General features: G+C 47.3%; 1 protein-coding gene across 5 annotated transcripts in view; it reads right to left on the bottom strand.

The window, feature by feature from the left end:
• HUNK (hormonally up-regulated Neu-associated kinase) overlaps positions 1-6,549 on the bottom strand; it is a 56,226-nt gene extending 49,677 nt beyond the window's left edge. For 2 of the 5 annotated variants that reach the window (XM_072357563.1, XM_072357542.1), the window contains exon 1: positions 2,708-2,823. Coding sequence is in view for 3 of the 5 variants with exons in the window: in XM_072357552.1 (XP_072213653.1) it covers positions 6,149-6,421 (273 nt within the window). In the remaining 2 variants the exon portion in view is untranslated. Of the gene's footprint in view, positions 1-2,022; positions 2,089-2,707; positions 2,824-6,148 lie in introns of those variants that run through there. The other 3 variants (XM_072357552.1, XM_072357523.1, XM_072357533.1) reach the window with 3 other exon arrangements.
• Between the last annotated feature and the right edge of the window lie 11,583 nt (positions 6,550-18,132).

Here is an 18,132-nt window from a genome sequence, read left to right as displayed (position 1 = left end):
GTTAGAGGCAAGAGTGTAGCTGTATAACCAGCTCCTGTTACGACTGGTTATTCTCCAGATGAACAAACTGTTAGCAGGAGCTCCTACACGAGACCAAGTAGGTGACTGCACATCAGCAGCCTGTGGGGAACTTTGTGCTGACAAAGCAACCAGCTCTCCAGCCCTGCTTCCAGCCAAGTCCTCACTCATGTCATTGCAACTGTGACAAATCATTCTGTGAAGTATCGTATGTTAACAAAGCGCACATTTAGCGGCTTCAATACAAATTATGCATCTACATGCACACGCACAAGCCTCTGTGAAAAGAACAGTGTCAAAGCTGTGAAAACAAACACTCAGAAGCACCGAAATGTCAAAATTAAGGCTGCAGGAACACCCTCATTTCATTTCCTTGGTGCCTATAATCACAAGTGGCGTCATAACGCATCATCCAGGTGTAACAGTTGGCAAAGACACCGATATACAAGTATCACTGGAGAAGAAGCAACCTGCAACCTTACAGTTGTTGGAGGAGAAAAAAGGAAACTGCAACTGGAAGACCAGTGACCACACCAGAAACTTGGCTTTTGTTTACTAAGAAGTAATTTCCTGGCCCATCTGCATGGTGAGATGGTTCGAAAGCAACCCGCATGCACACAAAGACCTGAAAACTCAAATCAAGGGTTAAGATCCTAGGACTACGTGCAAGTATAAACCACAATTTCCTCTTCCCAATCCAGCAATACTATCGGCCAGCCCCAACTCCTGGGACACAGACAAGTCTGACAATGGTGAATCCTGACGTAGAAACCCTCAGTGGGAATCCCCACATTTTTGTTTTCCAGTCAGAGAAGAGGAAAGTTATAGGGGTAGCACAGTTATTGAGGACTGAAAGGAGGCTGACAATAAAGAACCCTATCGGTTCTCATCTGTCAACATGCCCAAAGACCTCTGGTCACCAAGTCAAGCCTCCATTCTCCCAAGTCCACAGTGGAACACAAGAAGAAAATGGCAAATTTACACAAGGCAAAGTTGACAAAACAGCATAGGAAGATACACATGGCATATATTGTTACCCACCAGCTCTACTTTAACCATGCTTCTCTATGTCCACCTGCCTATATTCTCCTGAACGACTGGTGACTTTCCAAGGGAAAGCTGCTGGCAGATGGAAACTGTGCAAAACGCATCACTCCAGCCTTTGCTTCTGGTGGCACGTCCAGAAGCAACTCAACAACCACCCTTTGACATGAGCAGGAGATTAGAAATGGGATGTTGAGACCAGGGTAAAAGCTATTTAACAGTTTTCGCAGCCACAGGAAGGATTTCAGGAGACAACCACGCTGGCTGATGCAGGGCAGCCACACAACCTGCCCAACCACCAGTGCATCCCATTTTGCCTCCCTGGAGGCATCCTGAGCTCCCACCACAAAGGTGCAGCTCCTCCAAGCCTTGCACCCACTGATGGATGCATGATGTTCGAACAGAAACACGTTAGCAAAGCTCTGAATGCATTTCACAAAATTACATGCCACCAACGTGCCACCAGCAGGGGACAGAGCCTGTGAGACCACTACCCAAGTGTGCTTTGAGAACACCTCCCCTGTTCCTTCCCTGGGGTGTGCAATGGGGGTTGCTTGCTTTCTGCCCACGTAGCACTTCCAGGAGTCTCTAATAAAGCTTTTTAATTCCTTTTTTCTCTTTTTTTTATTTAAGCATTTTTTAATACAGAAACACATTCGGAAAGCAAACCCTTTTGTGAAAAGGCCACTTTCAGTATTAATTGCTTTACCTTCATAAAAGCTGGTAAACTGTATTTTTAGCAGCTGCTTCCCACTGACATTGTTACAGAAAACCACTCAACTAACTGTAACTAAAAATGGCCCTTTCTGGAGTTTAACAATAGCACGAGAGAAACCGATAAACACATATTTCAGCGGATGAGAAATCAAATGACTCAATTTGCCTCAGTCTCTCTCTTTGTAGAGACAAAGATTATACTTGAAAGTAAGGTAAAAGCAATCTCAGGTCAAGTTTGCTTACAAAGGCTTCAGCTGACGCCATTCTCTCCCCCCAATATAGGGCCATCCCGCAATGCCGCATGGAGTCATTGAGGGTTACGGAGTCATTTCATCAGGGTTCACAGCAGATGGCACGATCTGGTCAGTCTATCAACAGAGCATGATACTACCCCCGCTGCGCTGGTAGGATTGTCATACAACTACAGAAAACATCATCTTGCATTGCCTGCTTTCTGCTGCCCAGTGACAGACTATGCCGAGCCTCAAGCTCAAGGCTTGGAACAAACCAGGAGTATCCTGGGCAGCGCTCCGCGAGTTAGCTGGATAACAATGCAGCTATCCCAGCGGGGTTTCATAGCCGCAATTTAAATCTAAATTGGCTCGCTCTTCAGAGAGAAACTGTTTCCTTAGGACTGGCAATAAAGACTGCCTGAGCTGATCTAACAAATCAGCCTTCTACCCAAAAACGTTAGATTATAGGCTGTGATATTTTTATTCAAAAGCAATGGAAAGAATAATCTGTTCAACATTCTCCTGTGCTCAGCTAAAATACACTTAATTGCATCAGGCATTTCCAAACATTTCTCCAGCCCAGAAAATAATAACATGCCTGACATGATGGTAATACGAACCCCGAGAAGTGCTGCAGAAGATTTGATTTCAAATCCAGCGGTACAGAGATTCATAGTGAAGGTTTAAAGCCTCACCTTAGCTCACCCTCTTGCACTCAGGAGCTGTTGGTTCCAGTCCCACGCACTGCACTCAGCACGCACAGCCCATCCAGCTGCCCTTGGAGCAGCTGGTAAAGCAACTAGCGCCTGGCCCACGGCACACAGCATCTTGTGCTCTCTCGAAGACCTCTTCAGCTTCTAGCCATTTCAGGGTGAGGTAATGGCAGATTTTTGGCATTCGCTCTGCAATCGCCTTGATTCTGTACAATGCATTGTGTCAGTGCAATGGATCCGAGCCTAGCTGGGGACTCATTAATCCACAGATTTCGTTTCTAAATACACAGTTTTCTGAAACAATAACGCGCATTAACTCCTCCAGAGTCACTAAAGTCTGCTGCAAATCAAAACCTGCTTGGGCACCCTTGCTGAAATCTGATGTTCTGGTGACCGTAACAGCTTGGACTGTGCCAAAACAGCTACCAGGCATTAGCAGTAAGACCCCTACTTCACACTACTACCGCAACTGTATTGAAGCCTTGGCAGTGCCCTTGCTCGACAGCGGCTTTACAAGACAGAAATCAGATGTCAATTATTTTTTATCTCAAAGTACACGCAGGCGCTAATCCTGGAATAACAGGCTCATAAAGCACCAGCCTAGAAAACTGCAGTGAGTACAGCAATCCAGCGAGCCGTCTGCAGAAGGCTTTGTTTCCACATCTTGCTTCACTGTGCCCCACTTGCAAGCACATTAAGTGCACACTCCCACAGATTAACTTTTCCCTGCAAATGAACATACCCAAAGATTAGGCCTGGCCAACCTCCATCCCTCATCCTGCTGAATGCAGGGCAGTGCCATTCCATTACAGGGCAACGCTCTCCTTGAACTCCAGATGAGTGCGATGTCTCTCCTGGGGTTGACGGATGGAGGCGGGCATGGAGAGATGGCCAATGGTGGCTGTCAAACACACAGCTGCTCACTCACGCCTTGGGTACCTCTGTTAGCATCAACCTGACACTGTTAGCTGTCCTTGGGAGGTCTGTGCCCAACATCTGGTCACCCAGGCTCTGACACTGGAGTACCAAACGGTTCCTAATTCTCCAGCACTTGGCTTGCTGCTCATCAAGATTTCTCAGAGGTTCAAACAGTTTAACCCATGCCCCCTCATGCCATGATGCTCTTGTGGAAGGACTTTGCCATGGTAACAAAACATTTCTCATGGAAAACCGTTTTCAAACTAAAAAAGAGGAGATTTAGATTGGATATTAGGAAGAAGTCTTTCACAGTGAGGGCGGTGAGGCAGTGGAACAGGTTGCCCAGAGAAGCAGTGGACGCCCCATCCCAGGAGACACTCAAGGTCAGGCTGGACGGGGCTCTGAGCACCTGATGGAGCTGAGGGTGTCCCTGCTCACTGCAGGGGGTTGGACCAGATGGCATTTAAGGGCCTCCTGTCCTCCAGTGTTGCCAATCCTGGCTCTCACACTGCCTCTTTCCTTCCCTCCTCATTCAATTCCCACACTTGCCAGCCTCAATCTCCTCCCAAACACACTCCCAGGGAAAGGAGTCCAGGGAAGCAGATGTTTTCCTTCTCTTCCTCATGTTACAGCCAGAGCTCAGTCGCCTGTGGTGGGCTCAGTGTAGGCAGAGCTGCCAGCAGCTGTGAGGCAGATCCAGTTTGGGCACGCCTCAGCCTCCTCTGGCTGGAGGCCACACAAGAGCAAGGTTGAGGGACGTGTCCAGAAGAGCTGAGTGTCCACCAGCTCTCTGTATGGGGTGAGATCCTCAGGTTGGGGCCATGTGTAGAACGGAAAGCATTCCCCCCCCTCCAGTCAGAGAGAGGAACCGCACTGAGATGGGACCTCACCTGAAGAAAGTCATTAAGCGCCCTTATCTCCATCCACTAACTCAGGTTGCTTATCCATAAATATCTGAAATGAAATAGGTGGATAGTATAGGAGGACGAACCCTTGATTAATGAGTTTGAAACTATGCAACTGATCTTTTACCCACTGAAGTCAACAGCAAGAGCCTGCTTTGATCCTATGGCAGAAGAGAAAGTCAGACAGCACTCAAGAGAGCGCCACAGCTGGCCACAAATAGGGATATCAAGGCTCAGCAGGAAGGAAGGGAGATCACAGAACCATGAAGGTTGGAAAAGACCTCTAAGGTCACCCAGTCCAACCATCACCCATCTCCACCAAGTGCCCACGTCCCTCAGTGCCACATCCACACGGCTCTTGAACACCTCCAGGGACGGGGACTGCACCACCTCCCTGGGCAGCCTATTCCTCTAGATTCTCCTCGAGCTTCTGCTTGTCACTTTGTCATCACATGTCTTATCCAAGGCACTCGAGGAGGATGGGAGGGGAAGAGAAGCAGCAGCCCTGGCAGCTGAGACAGAGGGGCGTGTGGCGGGGCTTTTTATTTTTGCCTCTTCACAGACAGAGATAAATGTAGCAACCCAGAAAGTGGAGGTGGGAAGGACGTGTGCGTGCATGTGCCTTTTATCAACAGGAGGATCATTGGATGTATCTGTTACCAAGGAGAAGCACACGCTTGGTAACAGAAGAACAACAACAACATTTTTTAATGCATTCCTATATGACAGCAATCATCTTTTTGTCACGAGGAAATTCAGAGCTCTACTTCAAATTTCACTCCGTGACAAACTTACTGGAAGGAGAAGGGGAAAAAAAACAAGCCTGGAAGCGTAGGGACCCCACAAAGACGCAACCCCAGCAATAGTGCATATGCAGCTGCTGCTGGAGCCAGAGGAGACTGTGCTGCACTCAGCTCAGCCGGCAGCAGCGGGGTGCCCTGCGTTAAGCCGAGCTCTGCCAGTCAGCTTCAACATGAGCGGGACAGCCCTGCAGCAGGGCTCTCTCCAGCACGCCGTGCCGTGCTTAATGCACAGCCAAGCGCCCGCAGCTCTTCATCACGTTGTGACAGAGCCTGACTGATAGGTGGAAGACTCCGCTACAGGATTGCACATAGGAGACGAGAAGCAGAGCTCCTCGGTGGACTTTCTTTACTAGATGAAACAACACAACACTCGTGCGAGGGCACCTTGTGATGTGCGGCGCTATCAGCTACTTCTGCTCACTGAACCGTAACACCTCTTTCGCCAAAGACGCGCAGCACCTCCTGTCATTTCAGTGAGCGAGAAGTGTTTGCACGCTGGATGGACCAACTGGGCTGCGCACTGTCACCGGTCAGTGGTAGAAGTCTACGTACGGTGCCACCAACACACCGCTCACACCGTCACCGTCCAGCGGTTGCACGCTGTGCATCGTGCTGTTTAAAACAGCGTTCTCACACAGGCACAAACCTTACAAAGGGGGGCACAGGCAGCTCGCGGCAGGCGGGTATCCCCGCAAGGCGCAGGTCCCGCAGCCCCGTGCCGCCGGGACTCCCCCAGCCCCCGGGGCGCCACCGAGCGGCCGCCCTCTCGCCCCGGCCGCTCCGTCCCGTCCCGATACCTTCTCTCCGGTGAGCACATGCAGCCCCTCGCGGACCTTGGCGAAGGAGCCCTCGCCCAGCTTCCTGCCGATCAGGTAGTTGCCGACGCGCTTGGTGTGCTGGAAGTCGCGGAGCCTCTCCCGCGGGGCCGCCGCCGCCGCGCTCAGCCAGGCGGCCAGGAAGCTCCCCTCGGCGCTCGCCGCCGCCCGCCGCGCCTCGCCGCCGCCGCCGCCGCCACCGCCCGCCACCCCCGGCGGCTCGCTCAGGAGCCCGTCGCCCGCCGCCGCCGGCATGCCCGGCCCCGGCGCCGCTTCTTCCCCGCGCCTCGCCCCGGTCGAGCGGGGCGAGCGGCCGCAGGGCGGAAAGTTGCTCGGCGGAGAGCGCCGGCGGCGAGGGGCGGAGCGGTGCTGACGGCGGGGGGCCCGGGCTGCCGCCCCTCGTCGGAGCCGGCGCCGCCTCCTCTCCACCCCGCTTCTCCTCGCTCCGCCGCCGGGAGCGCCGCGCTGCGAGCGAGAGGAAGGGGCGGGGGCGAGGGCTCGGCTAGAGCCCGCGGTAATTGAATCCAGCAGGCGTGCTGACCCCGCCGGGCGCTGCAGCGGGGTGTCCGCAGCCCCAGGCGAGCGGGACGGCCGTGCAGGCTGAAAGGAGCCGCCCCGCTGGAGCACGCCGCTGGTCGGGGATGCTCTGATAAAGCCGCTAATTCATTGGAATAACCAACGGCTTACAGAGGTTTCAAGCTACTGTTGATATGGCTAGTGGGCACGGTGGAGACGGGTTGGCGGCTGGACCGGGTGACCTTAGAGGTCTTTTCCGACCTTAACCATTCTCCGATTTCTTGGTATGAGAAAGTAACCAAGGAACCCCTATTTCTCCTTGAGGCTGCACGAGCCGTGTCAGTAGAATCTCCGAACACACGCAGCTGTGCCGACCGAAACCAAAGCTTTGCCGCTTTCCCGCTAGAGGGCTACTGGTGCACGCCGTGCCTCCCGTTCTCAAGCTCTTCTCTTCCTCGTTAAAAATGTCAAAGCAATTTTACACCGCGCTTCTGCCTCAGCGCCGCTCTTAATGCGGAGCTGCAGTCATCCAGTCCCTTCCGCTGCATAGCTAATAGGATTCCGGCTGGCACAGGTGCTGATGAGCAGCGTGCTGCTTTCACACCAGCTTTCACTGACATCGCGGTGCTGTTAAAACTTCCTCATTTAGGACAGAGCCGAGAAACGTCGCAGTTTTACCTTCCCAACGGCACTGAATTAGTCTGAAGGCTCTCCTGTTCGTCCGGCCTTCCCAGCCTTAACTCAGCCCTTAGGCGGTAGGGAAGGAGAATGAGGGCAGCAGAGCCTCTCTGTGCCTCTCTGGTGCTCCTGCCATCCTTCCTTGTACAGAAGCCTCCAATGTGTATTCCCTGTGGCTGCAGCAGTGCAGTCACTTAAAGATATAACTATGCTAAGAGGTTGGGCTGGCTTTGAGGTCCCTTCTTGTTGCCTCAAAGCCAGCCCAGTGCCAACCCCTGCCCTGGGCAGAGCTTCCCCCCACCAGCTCAGGCTGCCCAGGGCCCCATCCAACCTGGCCTTGTGCGCCTCCAGGGACGGGGCACCACAGCTTCTATGGGCAGCTGTGCCAGCACCTCACTGCCTTCCAAGGAAAAAAATTCCCTCTTATATCTCATCTACATTACCCCTCTTCTAGTTTAAAATCATTCCCCCTTGTCCCATCACTATCAGACTGAGTAAAAAGTCCATCTTCCTCCTGTTTATAAGCTCCCTTTGAGGGAGAAGGCTGCAGTGATGTTTCCCAGGAGCCTTCTCCAGACTGAAAAAGCCCAGCTCTCTCAGGCTGTCTCCACAGGAGAGATGCTCCATCCCTCTGAACATCTTCATGCCCTCCTCTGAACCCTACTCTAACATTTCTGCATCTTTCCTGTGCTGGGGGCCCCAGGCCTGGACGCAGTACTCCAGATGGGGCCTCACAAGGGCAGAGCAGAGGGACACAGTTCCCTTCCTCTCCCTGCTGCCCATCCTTCCGATGTAGGCCAGACTACTGTTGGCCTTTGAGGCTGCAGGCAGACACTGCTGGCTTGTGTCCAGATTTTTGCTCATCACAATGCCTGAGTCTTTATGTCTCAGTGCTCTCAATAAGTTCTTTCTTTTCCCAGTCTGTACACATATGTGTGTTGCTCCAATCCACGTGCAGCATTTTGCACTTGGCCTTGTTGAACTTTATTAGATTCTCGTGTGCCTGATCTTCAAGCCTGCCCAGGTCCCTCTGGATGGCATCCTTCTCCTGTGTTGTAACAACTGCACTACTCAGCTTGGTGTCATCAGCAAATTTGCTGAGGTTGAACTCAATTGTACTGCCTCTGTTGTTGATAAAGACAATGAAGAGCACTGATCCCAAGAGTGACTGCTTGGAGATGCTGCTCAAGACTATCCTCCACCTGGACGTGGAGCCGTTGACCCAAAGCATCTGGCTGTACCTGAGCACAGCCCTGTTGAAACAGCAGCAGGGTGTCCTCAGGCAGGAGGAGCCGCAAAGCAAAGAGGGCATAAGAAGCAGGAGACTGGCAGATGGCTTAGATGAACAGCAAGAGAGGCTTATACTGCTCAGACCTGTGCTGTTCATGACCTGGCTCCAGAGCTGCTTCAGCTACCCTGCCCTGGCTTCAGGATGCACAGTAAAGGGACACAAAGCAATGCCAGTGTTCCCTGTGGCATGGGGAGGGTGGTCAGGGACTAAGCGTACTAAATACACTGTCACCTTGTTGCCTGCTGCCCTGCTGGTGCTACCTAGGGTTATCCTTACCTCCGTGGGACCAGGCACAAGCAAAGTGCTGGGCCTGTCTGAAGGAATACACGGACAGACAGATGGACAGATAGAAGTATGTGCCTTTGTTTGGGCTCACGGCTCCCATTCGGCTAACAGAAATGTGGGTTTGGCCACCGTGAAGACTAAGCAGATATTAACAGCACACATTTTTCAGTCAAAACCCGGAAAATCAGCTTCTCTTAAAAATAAAACTGGCAAGAAATGCCCACTGCAGAAAACGTTATTAGGAGAGCTCTGAAGCAACACGGTGACTACCTTCTTTTAATTTGCTCAGCTTGGGGGCTTAATGAGTTGTCAGTGCCCTTTGAAAGAGGCGAGACTGCACTTTCCTCACGGCTCCTCTCCTGTCCAGCTGTGCCCATCAGGTTGCAGTCTGGATGGAAGGGGGGATCAAAGGCTGCATTCATTTCTGTCCATGCTTTAATTTAAATTTAACTCCAGCGTGCTTTATTTTGAGCTGCAGTCCTTCTAGGCAATGACGTTTTTCTGATTAACTGCTGAAATTACTAATGAATTAAAGGCAGCGGTCTGCCTTCGGCTTGCAAAAGCTGCAATAACAAGCTACCGAAAATAATTAAAACTTGATTTAAATCCATGAAAAACACAGAAATTCAGAATTACCCTGGTGGTAATTGTCCTTGGTCATCTGCATCACCTGAAAATATTATAGTAACGTGTGTTATCAGTGGGAGTTCTGCAGCCCCTCACAGACCTGACCCCAGGGCCAAGGGATGCCTCCTGCATGTGGCTTAGCACTGTAGCTGAGCTCCCACGCTCTGCTGCTGCTGCGCCAGGGAGTGGACATGGCAGAGACAAGGCTGGAAAATGCCATCCAGCAGCAAAACATGGTCCTGCAAAGGGAACATTTTTGACCCTGAAGGTTGTCTCACCTTGTGGTGCCTCTCCCGGTGCAGCTGCAGGCAGCAGCCTGCAAAGCACTTCTCCCCAAAGCACGGGACTGTTGCTAGGGGTGCTTGAGTTCTCCTTACGCCTCACCTGCGCGTGCAAGCCATATTAATTACTCTCACTTGTCTTTCTGAAGAGATCTGAAGTCCTCAAGCAAAGGAATGAGGAAATTGCAACTCTGCTCAGCAGCACAGTGGTAAATGAAGAAGCAGGTAAACTCACATGTATGCTGCACAAGAGAAATGCATAAATTCTCTTCTGGACAAGCAGGACAGCTCCATTTACCATTGGCAGGCATTAGGAGGCCAGTGATTGAATGCTGACTTTGGCCAGACTGTGGGAGAAACACTGACTTGGCACTACTATCTTCTGTTTAAAAAGTTATGTTGTTATTGCTCATCGTCTCCTCAGTATTTCCATATGCTTTAAAGTAGCATTTTGGGGCTTGGGTGGTTTTTTTGGACGAGTGTTTGCATTTCTTATATTTGGGTCTTGGATATTACAGGGATATTTATTTAAAACAACTTATTCTATTATATTTTTTGAGAAGCGAATGTATTAACTTGAAGGATGTAGTAATCTTGAAGGATTTATGAGCCATGTTTTTTGCAGTGTTTAAATCCCAGTCCAAGTTCAGATACATGAGGCCCTTCTATACACACAGCTGTCTCTGCAGTAATAGATAGAATCATACATAGAATTGTTTGAGCTGGAAAGGAATCCTTAGAGGTCACCTGGTCCAACTCCCCTGCAACGAACAGGAGCTCCCACAGCTCCATCAGGTGCTCAGAGCCCCGTCCAGCCTGACATTGAGTGTCTCCAAGGATGGGGCATCCACCACCTCCCCGGGCAACCTGCTCCAGTGCCTTACAGTATCCTTATGGTAAAAAACTTCTTCCTTATATCCAATCTAAATCTTCCCTCTTACTTTGAAGAGGTGAGATAGTGCACTCAGTCCAGCAAGGGTGCCTGTTACACTTCAGGACACAGCTCTTTCAACGTGACAGAGTCCAGGATCATCTAATAACACTGAGACTTCTGTTCCTGTGTAATGTTCATAGTGGTGTTGCTACGTCCGTGTGGTGTTCTAGCTGTACAGAATGAATGTACTTCACCTTTCAAGGATCAGGAAGGAGGCTTTCACAGCTAAGCTTTCCTAAGCTTAAAGCTTGTGTTTGAAAAATATTGAGCAATGTTTGTCTTCAGAAATATTCAGCATATACATATGGAAAAGCGCCCGAGTAAGTAAGCAGTGAGCATTGAAACTATTTGCTGACTTTCACAGAACTACGTTAGCAATGGGTTTAACTGACACGGTTTCTCTAAGCACCAAAAGCTCCATTTTTTTTCTCTGCTCCCACCGAAGTGGGAGCGAAGAGACAGCGAAGCTTGCTGTCTGCCTTGCAGCTCCTGTAACACAGCTCGGTGCAGCTGATACAAAAATCAAGAGTGTGCAATGACTTGGAGGCATCATCACATAAATTGAATTTGAAATCAAAGGAAACAGCAGGAGGTCACTGTGTTGATGTTGTTAGTCTTTCTCCTATTCCATTAATTAAGAAATTCCATGTTTTAATTTAAGCTAAACTGCCGTGAAATCCTTCTTGTGGTGCACAGCATCAAGATGTAGCACCTTGAGTTTAAACTTCATTTACATCTGAGAGAACACAAGAGTATTGCATAATTATGCCTATCTGAAGTACATTTTGTTTTCAAAAGCCTTTTGATATCAGTGACGGATGACATGTAAAGAATAAGGAAATCAGGCTTCTGTAAATCTCTGGAATGAGTATATCTTGTCATACAGAATTTCTCCTGAAGTTCACCATGGTAATTTTTACAATAATAGTAGAGAAAAAATATCTCAATCAAATACAGGAATGTCCATATAGCAACCTGGAACTCCACATACTTAAGTGAAATTTAACAATAAGTACAGCCAAATTTAACTTGAGGGTCTTGCGCTGCAGTGCCCATGCAACCAGGGAGGGCCTGTGGAAAAAGGTGCGAGGTATAATGAATGCTGTCAAAGCCCACTCAGCATTTTCTGGGTCAGTCCATGACATCACATTGCTCGTGTGCTCTGACAGTGCGATGAGAACGAAGGTGAGTTTGTATTTGAAATTAAGCTAGGTACTGATGCTAGTCCAAACGATACTGTGCATGACAAAAACCATGCTAGGCAACATTCGAACGAGTAACCTGCCATGATAAAAATTCAGAATCAAGATGCCCCCAAGCCACAAAGTAGTATTTCTCTCTTTTCCTTTTTCTTGGCAGTAAGTCAGAAAATACGCCAGTACTGCAGAGGGCATCTTAGGACTGGTGATTTTTCCAACATAGCTGCAGGCTAAGCTCCATCAGCCTGTGAGTGCAGTGCGCTTGTACCTGCAGCAATCTGCAGGCTTTGGGGTTGATGCAAGTCAGCTATTTAAATACCTTCTTGCAAGACAAGTTCCAAACACCTTGTTTATATCAGTGCTGAAATGTGAACAAACCAGTGACTCACTTTTCAGTTAAGACTTCCATGTTTTGTTTAAGCCTGAAAGAATGTTGTATGACCGAATGAACTGTTGAAAAGCAGAGTTTCACAAGTGGAAAAAATACAAATTACACTATCACAGAACAATTACGGATATATACCTCTATATGCATGAGCTATGGGAGAGCAACTACTTGGGGATGGGATCTGAAGTGCTTGGCTTCAGCTGCTGTCTCTGCTAGCCCAGCTGCAGGCTTTACTTTTGCTTCTGGTGAGGTGCTGGCACAGGCTGCACAGAGAGGTTGTGGATGCCCCATCCCTGGAGGTGTTCAAGGCCAGGTTGGATGGGGCCCTGGGCAGCCTGGCCTAGTATTAGATATGGAGGTTGGTGGCCCTGCCTGCAGCAGGGAATGTGGAGCTTCATGATCCTTGAGATTCCTTCCAACACAAGCCCTTCTATGATTCTGTTTCTTTGATTCTGTGATTTGCTTTTTCCTTCTCCATGGACAAAGACATCAAGCTGCCTTTATGTAGCCAGATAAGCTCAAAGAACTTTGCTGTGCTTCTTCCTTTAAGTGAGGTGCTGGAACAAGCCAAGTTAAAGACAGGACTTTACATAGAGCAACTCTGTGCTTCTCAGCTGTGGCATGGGGCTTCTCAGTTCCTAGTAGATGCAGGTTCCCATAGGCTAAAGATATATTAGGTATGCAGCCTGTGAACCACACAAGACTTCATCTCTGAAAGATAAAAAAGGAGTGACACATCTCCCCGATGGCACGGTGTGTGAAGGAAAAGCAAAACAAGTTCAGACTGCCACCATTCTAACTGCTGGTCACACAGATCGCACCATAAACCTGCAATCAATACAAACCTTAGTATAGTTCATGTAAATTAGAATTTGGATAACCTCACGTATTTAGTCAGTTTTAAAATGTTGGCAAGAATACAGTCTTGTACTGAGCAACAAAAATTCATCTTGATGAAAACATTAATTTTCCGAGTGTCTTCCTTTGTATACAGAGAAACTTCAAGACTACTGCAAATCTCACCTGCAGGCCATGGGTTGTGCCACTCTGTATGCCACTTTCAAACTTCAGAGTTGGGCAGTCCAATTAGGAAGTGCTCATTTTCTCAAAGGTAAATACACTGATATATATTCAGGGCTTGACACAGTCCTGAAATATTTCCAATGTGATACTAGTTTATATGAAGAAAAACACAAGTTGTGAATCCTGTTGGTATGATTTTACCTAAATGGGACTCGCTTGTTAGAAACTGGGAAACTTTAAACAGTTCTCAATTAGCATAAGTAATTGGTATGGTTCTACTTTTAACTAACAAAGAGAAAGGGGTGCACACTGCTCTGTGAACATGAAAATAAGCATGAGACCAATTCCCAATTTCTTTATGAGATTCATGTTTTAGTAGGACAGCTTACGCAAGTAAGGAGAAAATCTTGCTTTTGAACCTTGCTCTAGAGTTCTTTGAGCACTGAAAGGCTGCAGCAGGTGTAGAGGAAGAAATAACATAAGGACAGACCTGACGATACTGCACAGGAAACGAAAGGCTGCACTGAGCATAGATGAATGGAGGTGAACTTGGAAGAATGTCTGATTTTGAGTGGAAACAGGTGACTATGCAGAGTCAGAGGCTCTGCAAGAGGTTGCATCTATGGTACTTGGGACTTTCTAACAGGTTTTTTACATTTACTGATTCCTCCCTGATTGTAAATCTATGACAAAAGCCTCCAGGAGTTAATCAGTACCTGTTTGCCACCCTCCATTTAGTCTACAGGTATTTCAGTCAATAGGAAATGCAGCTGGATTCCAGGCTTGCAGTATTTTCCTTTGTATACTTACGAGAAGGACTAGCTAACTGAACTGAAGAAAAAAATAATAATAAAAGAAGAGAGAGAAGAAATGCATTTCTCTGTTACTCTGAAATATTTAAAGTTTTAATTAGGGCTTTCTGTTTAATGATTCAGTGCTGGTTTAATCCTGAACGCCCTATCCCAGTTTGTTGTTACGGAAGTGGCTGTGATGTGCTTTCTTTCTGGGACCAAAGAAGAGCAGTGAAGGAGTGTTCACAACACTTGGTCACACATAAGGAACCCTAGCAGCACAGGCAGCAAAAATCTGACGGGGTCCTTTCAGTGAATCTATTTACTATAAACTGCCCGTGAAGTAAAATTATTTTATTTTCCTTGCAAATGTTAACTTGCAGACAGCCTGCATGCATAGAGATTGTTTAGGGAAAAAAAAATACCAGACACATAGCGTGCTGGCCACTGTTCTTCTTGCACAGACTCTCAGGGGACAAGTTAACCATAAGCCTCACTGCCAGAGCCTCAGGCACAGCTCTGAGCAAACAGATGGGCCTTACATCGTGCCCCAAAGGTCAGCGGACCTCGGCTCTGCTAGGCCGCTGGGAGAAGTAAATTCCTGAGCTGAGGATGTTTCACAAGGAAAGCAGAGCTTACACTCTCCAGATGTGAACATTCGGGGTGTGCTGGCAGGAGTGCTCTGGCTGCTCTCAGCTGTCAAGATAGAGTTTGGAGGAGGAGAGGAGGAAATTCCTCGGGCAGCCCCAGTCCCAGCCGTGCCATTTCACTGGTCCGAAGGGGTCATTGCAAATCCACAGGCCCAGAATCGGTGCAGGAAGCAGTGCCTGGAAAGAAACATAGCATGAAGGCAGTGTTTATTTAATGAGAAACTTCCTCTTGATAGTGTAGCTCATACATGGTATTCTGGTTAATTCTTTTGTAAATCATCTGGAAGTTTCCTGCAGTATATACATTTTCTCTGTTAGCCTTGTTCTTTTGGTTTTCCTTAGGAAAGTTTGTGGACTCTGTGCAAACTCCTCTCCTTTCAGGGCTTACTCATGTCCCACTCACATCTCAGCCCACAACAGAATCCCTACAGTGCCCTTGAAAGTACACAGAGTGTTTGCTGCTGTTTATGTTCAGGTTATTGCTCTTCCCTTGCACAGTTTTCTCAGAAGCACTAGCTATGAGCTATAATGATGTTTCAGGAAAAGAACACAAAAAATGCAAAGCTCTGGGACAAGGTGTCCAACATCCCCCTCCGAAGGACAGAAAATGATGCTGGTGAATGAACCTTTCTCACTGGACTCTGCTGCACCATCCCTCATGGGTGCCCAGAAATCATGAACATGAATCATGCTAGCTCATACTTTCCTCTCCTTTAACATATAACTCGTTTTATTTTCTCACCCTTATTTCCTGACTTTCCCATCCCTGCAGGCTTCCAAATCTTTGTTTTCTGATCTGGTCCTCCACACTCAATGCCAACATTTGCATCATATTTTTCTGTTTTCCGGCACATCCATCTTCATCATCATCTTTCCCCTTTTCTGCAAAGCCTTCCTTTCTCCCCCTCCAGTTCCTCTTAGTTACCAGTCCTCCATACTCCCATTCTTCCTCCAGCTCAGAGCCCAGCAAGGGGGGTGGGACCACCAAGACCAGCAGTGAAGATGCTCAGTGCCTGGTTCCTGCTGGAAAGTAGGGCGAATGCCACCGATTTGTGTTTCACATGGTTCCCATTTGTCATTGTTAGTCCTTCCTTGCTCATTAGATAATTTTCATCCATGCCACCTTCCTTTTCTAATCATCCTTGCATGCTTGAATTGCCACTACATCATTCAGATGCATCTTTGATCTCCTCAGCATGACTTTATGTTCCTTTCTGCAGGTAGGATGGTTATTGCTGTGCCCTTTCATGCCTTCATGTTCGCTTTTTAAATCTAAAAGCAAAGTACATTGCTATGTTGCATTTAACAAGCTATACTTAAAAAGCATAATTCAAATACCTGCATTCAATATTATTTTGTGTTGAATTAAATGCATGAAAAAAATATATATTGGAAAGAAGAGTGAAAAACAAAAGATGGAGAAAAATCAAGAAATAAGTCAAGACATTTGCTTTTTTCACACAGAAAAGCTGGCCAGAACTAGCAGCATGAGTCTCTCTTGCTGGAACATTTCTATACATTCCTTTTTGATATTGTATTCAGACTTTTTGAGTTAAATTTAAACACGATAGCTCCAATGTGAACCAATAACCATTTCTTAGTTCATTCGTTTACGTGTTGTTTTATGAGCCTTTATTGTTTAGGTAAATATCAAACATCTCTGCCTGAAAGGTCTAGGTATGCAAATGCTTCAATAGTAAGATCTAAATGCACACATTTATTACGTTTTATAAATACCAGATACATATTTAGACACAGTTGCTTTATTGCTTTTTTAACTGCACTTGAAAAACGTGGCTGTAAAGCTGCAGATCTATCCATCTTTGGAAGTCTTGGTATCATTCAGACCATGCTACTCCCCGCTTGCTCTTAACTTGAATGAAACCAAGAGATAAGGTGACTCAGGCACTGGGTAGATAGTTCTGCCTATCAAAAATAACATCTTATTTAAGGTGTGGCTCATAAAAATAAGTAGGAGTAAAGAAAAACATAAATGTTGAAGTATCAGAATATTCTGCACTCACGTAACCCCATCTGGAAAACTGCATCTGGTTCTGCTCTCCACAGCTCAAGATTAAGCGGGTAATGTTGAGAAAATTCTGAGGAGAGCTATGAGAGTGACTGAAGATCTAAATACTTGTAGTACACTTCTCAGTGGAAGGACTCAGCCCTTTTAAGCCTGCTAAAGGAGACAGTGATTTCTCATGGTCTCTATTTCCAAGAAGAAACAATGTATGCTCACTGACAAAACTATAATTCACTGACAAAACTATAATGAGATCCAGTGGTTAGGAGCTGAATCTAGACAAATTTAAGCTATAAAGATGCATGTTTTTAACAGTGAGGGTAATTAACCTCTACAGCAACCTAGTGAGGTGTTACAGCAAGTTCTCTTTCTTTGGAACTTTCAAAATCACAATCAGATGCTTTTCCTAAAAGACTTTCTAACAGGAAGAAGCCTGATGCTGTGTGTCAAACAGGAAGGTGGGCTGGAGCACCACAGTAGCCCATCCGGTGTTACAATCCACAAACTGGAATTGCTCCTTTGTAATGAAGAAGATTTTCTGGGAAGAAGCGGGAGGAAGCTCTGCCTTTGGAATTACAAGTTATGTTGCTGGGAGAGTGTCAGTAGAAAAGGTGAAGCAAGGCACTGCTCATAGGAAGAGATGCTATCTTTTACTCAATCAACCAGTACAGTTTGATTGGCTTTCACTGGATTGCTTGGAGTTTTTTCTAGCTATATGCATTCATCCAATACAGTACTCTATCTTCTGACAAACCCAGTATCACTTTTCATAGATGATTGAATGTTGACTAGTCACAAGATAGTCAGTAGGAAATTCAAAGGGAGAGCTAAGCAGGCTTACAGTGAGGATGAGAAGCATCTCATTAGACATAAGACGTGAAAGGGACAAAGCTGTGTTTAGGCAAAAACTGACAGATTTAAATACATAGTGACTAGGTACACAGTCAAAATCCAGAAATGCTTGGTTTCTGCTATTGAGTTCCTGAGTGTGTAAGGAATTTAGTGCAAAATGTTAGAAAAGTGACGATGACTCAACTGCTTCGTCTTCATTTCAATCTGTTATATCCATCTCGTAGGAAATAAGAGCCCTAAACTCTGAAAACCTTGTGCTCCTCTACTTTTTACTTACATGTATTTTGTAAGGCATTGGAAGGAGCCTGGTAAATTAGCTGGTTTATCTGCTCCCCCTCTTGGTCAAGGAAGTGAAATCGCACATCTCCTGAGATGGAGTGACTTCTGTAGTACAACCCATGTGAGCATGACAAAGTGTTAGTTGC

Source organism: Excalfactoria chinensis, chromosome 1, assembly GCF_039878825.1.
Source record: "Excalfactoria chinensis isolate bCotChi1 chromosome 1, bCotChi1.hap2, whole genome shotgun sequence".
In the NCBI taxonomy this organism is placed as follows: Eukaryota; Metazoa; Chordata; class Aves; order Galliformes; family Phasianidae; genus Excalfactoria; species Excalfactoria chinensis.
Note: the sequence above shows the minus strand (reverse complement) of the source record. Positions and strands in the feature narration are given on the sequence as shown.